Below are 3,694 nucleotides of genomic sequence, written 5' to 3' on the forward strand. Positions count from 1 at the left end.
GAGTGCCTGTGGGTATTTGAAAGCCCAAGGTAACCCCAAGCTACCACAAACGTAATTGTTACATGTGTCCATGCATTCCTGGTGCAACCTCAAACTCCAGCTCTTAAGCGGCACACAAAATTAGCAACATAAAGTAACTCCTAGTCAGATGAGAGGGGGAAATGTGGGGAAACACTGAGAGAGGCTCCCAGAACCCCTCAGGGCCTCCAAAAGTATATGAAGTTCCTGTTACTTTGCATAGCTGTGGATGCGGAGGGCACCTCCCTCACCCCTGGTGGTTCATGCTTGCAGAATAGGTTCATTGTTACGCGGCTTGTCAACCTTGCATGATGTAACTTGACTATTTCAAGTCCCATTTCAGCTAAAGCTTGCTCCGGGGTGGCCGGCGGGGCTAGCAGAGAGCACTGTCTGGGGGCTCCCTCTGGAGCTGTATTTCTGGTGCTCCTCCAGGGCCAGGCTGGGAAGGGCTGTCGAGAAGCCCCAGGTGACCCGGAGCCTGCTGCCCTGAACCTGAGGGAGGCTGCTCCTGGGGGGTGATTTCCCATTCGTCGGTCTCCTCAGCTTGGAGCCTGTAAATCAGGGGTGAGGGGCTGAGTTGGAAGCAGCAGACAAAGGCCTCCAGGGAGGTGCCTCCCTCGATGTGGACCACCATCTCCATGCCAGAGAAGGCGACCCTGTTGATGGTGCTCAGGGGCACCTGCTCCAGGAACCTCAGCGTCAGCCCGTTGACCCACACGCAGCCCTTGCGGCTCAGAGCCTTCAAGTTGAAGGCCAGCCGGGCACCGCCCTTCTCCAGGTAGGGTTCCAGTGACAAGTGCTGGCGGGAGAGGCGAGGGAGCTGCAGCTGGAGGTGGGCATCCGGGCCCCGGCCCACCAGCAGTGGGCTGGTGTCGTGCTCTAGCTGCAAAGGGACATTGGCGAAGGTGGCAGGGCCTGGCGTGGGGTGGTGCAGGCTCACCCGCAGGACCGTGAGGGGTCTCTCCATGGACGACAGCCTAAGAAAGATGGAGCACAGACACACAGGCGTGGGTGGAGGCAGACACTCCTCTGTGATTCCCTGAGCCTGGACATTCTTGCCCACCTCAGGGGCTCCCAGCCACCTTTGGCCAAGCAGGGCCGGGCACTGAACGTCCATGCAGTCATTCTGCTCCAGCCAGGCTGCAGCCACGGCCAGAGCTGGTATAGAAGCTCAGGCGTGCTGCTTCTAGCCTCAGCTTCATCCCTAACACACTCTGAGTGAGGCATGCTACTCACTCTCCAAATTTTAGCTCTCTCTTCTGTGACGTAGGTATGTTTATCCTTGTCTGTGCAAGGTCCAAGGCATACCAGCCTGTGTGGTGGGGTTTGGGTGGCCTGTTGGCGTTTGGGGACAATTTGCCCTGCCTCATGGAAAGGGAAGGACGGAAGGTAGGATTCACCTTCCTTGTATCCGACAGTCACACAACAAATGCTTGCCAAGCCCTCCTCGAGCCAGGCGCTGACCAGTGGCTGGGGCTGAGCTGATCAACAGGAACACCCAGCTGGGAAAGGAGAAGGGGTTTCTAGCTCCTGGCGTTGTGGAGTGACACAGAAGAGGGGACTCCCGCCTGCTCCTGGGGGATCAGAAAGGCTGCCTGGAGACCCCAAGGAAGAACAAAAACATCTAGCACATTCTAAGTGCTCCTATGCACGCTAATGCCACAAGCATCCCCTCCTCACTGTCTGGGGCAGAAGAAGATGCCGGTAATGAACTTGGAAAGAGCTGAGATCTCTCTCAGAACTGATGGGGCTCCATGGAGGTCAACTGGTCATACATATCTGCCAGTGTGCATTGCACATGTCACTTGCCTCTGTAACTCCATCTCTAGAAATTTGTCCTTTAGAATTTCACTGGCACATGCAGGAAGACTCTTTTTCTGCATGGATTAGAGGAACATAAACTCTCTGACACATGTACCAACCCCATATGGCCCAGGACATGCCAACACCTTCTACAGGAACAAAGGACTGACTGGACCTGAATAACTAAATGTACACTTTCCCAGCGCCAGGCTTTTGCTTACAGTATTTTCTCTCCTGAGAATGTATCTTCCATCCCAAACTGCTCAAGGCCCGGTTCAAATGTGACCTCTTCCATGAAGCTCTTTTCCTCTCTCCGCACTCAGACCCTCACAACAAGGAGGCTCCCCCTGGGGCTGTTCCATTCAGTCCCTTTTCCATTATGTGTCAGTTATGGGGGTCCTTGTCCCATCTTCCCTGTGCTCTTCTCCTCCTGTCATCCCTGAGGCCTCCCAAGGGCAGAGCTGCCTCGATGCCCTGTGTCCCACTGCCCAGTCCAGACGGAGCCTGGCCACAGCAAGCGTCTGGGGGCACACCTGCCAAACGGCTAAATGAGAAGAGGCTCACACATGTGAAAATCGTGGGAAATCAAGTCCAGAGAGACCCCACATGAGAGTCTGGTCCTTAAAGGCTGTGGGACAGGCTCCAAGTCCCTCCAGACCCTGGACTCCCTATCTTTTGGGTGAAGTAATGGTGAGAACCTCCCGATCTGATAGTGAGTGCAGAGCCCTTAGGGCACTCCCTTTTCCCTCATGCACACACGCAGCCCCACACAGACACACCACAACCACACCCCGCTTCTTGCCCCAGCCTGCAGAAAGCCTCTCCCTGAGGTGTGTGTAAACTAGGCCCAGGACAGTGGAGCTGGACAGCCAAGTCCTCAGGCCTGGCCAGGAGCTCAGAGTTCACTTCCAGGAACCAATCCCATGGCCCAGGGACCCTAAGAGAATCCCTCAGAAAAAAGGGTTCAACCCTGCTCTTGTGACCTTACTCTCTGCTCTGCTGAGTCCTCCAGAGCTGATAGAAATCCCCCTGCCGGCGCAGAGCCCCTGCAGAGGCCTTCTCTTTGCTCCAGGAGCCCAGTTGTTCCGGGGAAGCAGAATCTCAGAGGAAGATTCTCTGGGGTATGTGCCCGGCGAGAAGCCCCGTCCCAGTCCCATTAGACCTTCTCCCCTCACTGTGAGTTCAAGTCTCTGACCTCCACCTACCTTAATTCCAGGGTCACATCTGACTCCGGCACTGCAGCTGTGAGCTCTCGGGAGGAAGTGGGTCTAGGCTGGGGCGGGTCTGGGGATGGCAGCTACGCCTGCGGTTCAGAGAATTGATGCGTCAGAATGCTCATCAGGTTTGTTGCTTTCTTCCGTTTTCCCTTTAGGAAAGAAAATGGAAGTGTAATTTCTTGTTGCAGAAGTGCAGCCCCTGAGGTCGGAAACCCCAGTCTGGGACCCTTGCTAGGAGAGGCCCCTGAGTTCCCTCCCAGGTTTCATCTCTGCCAGTCTCTACTGCCCCGTCCCCAGGGACCTTGAGAGCTATTTCAGGGTATGAACAGAGCTCCTCTTCCCCCCTGCCACGTGGGTGGGGCAAAGGCATCCCAGACCTGTTAGAAAGGGGAGCTCTTTTGGACAGAGGGCCAGTGAGGGGAGCTCCCATTGCATTTGGGAGACTGTGAGGGGGTCACTGTGGCCGGACCAGGGGTGGCCAAGGGAGCTATGGGCAACACGGCGGTCCACTGAGTGTCTCAGGAAAGGGCAGGGCCTCAGGGGAAGGATAAAACAGCTACTCACAGAGGGTAGCCTCTCCAGCAGTAGGACAGCAGGAAGTCCACCTTCTACGCCCACCTCTCCAGGGCTCTGCTGGCCTTCGAGGGCAGCCTGGA

General features: G+C 56.2%; 1 protein-coding gene across 1 annotated transcript; it reads right to left on the bottom strand.

Annotated features, from left to right (window-relative positions):
- Positions 1–391: 391 nt before the first annotated feature.
- TIFAB (TIFA inhibitor) lies at positions 392–3,160 on the bottom strand. Its single transcript, XM_060091955.1, has 2 exons — positions 3,027–3,160; positions 392–995 (listed from the first exon to the last, which is right to left on the bottom strand). The coding sequence occupies exon 2, from the start codon at positions 983–985 to the stop codon at positions 392–394; it is 594 nt and encodes a 197-aa protein (XP_059947938.1). The 5' UTR covers positions 986–995; positions 3,027–3,160.
- Positions 3,161–3,694: the final 534 nt, after the last annotated feature.

The sequence above is a fragment of the Mesoplodon densirostris genome, chromosome 3 (genome assembly GCF_025265405.1).
Source record: "Mesoplodon densirostris isolate mMesDen1 chromosome 3, mMesDen1 primary haplotype, whole genome shotgun sequence".
NCBI classification, from domain to species: domain Eukaryota; kingdom Metazoa; phylum Chordata; class Mammalia; order Artiodactyla; family Ziphiidae; genus Mesoplodon; species Mesoplodon densirostris.

Excerpts from the sequence above, each read along its gene's own strand:
- TIFAB (XM_060091955.1), bottom strand. The coding sequence starts at position 985 with ATGGAGAGACCCCTCACGGTCCTGCGGGTGAGCCTGCACCACCCCACG.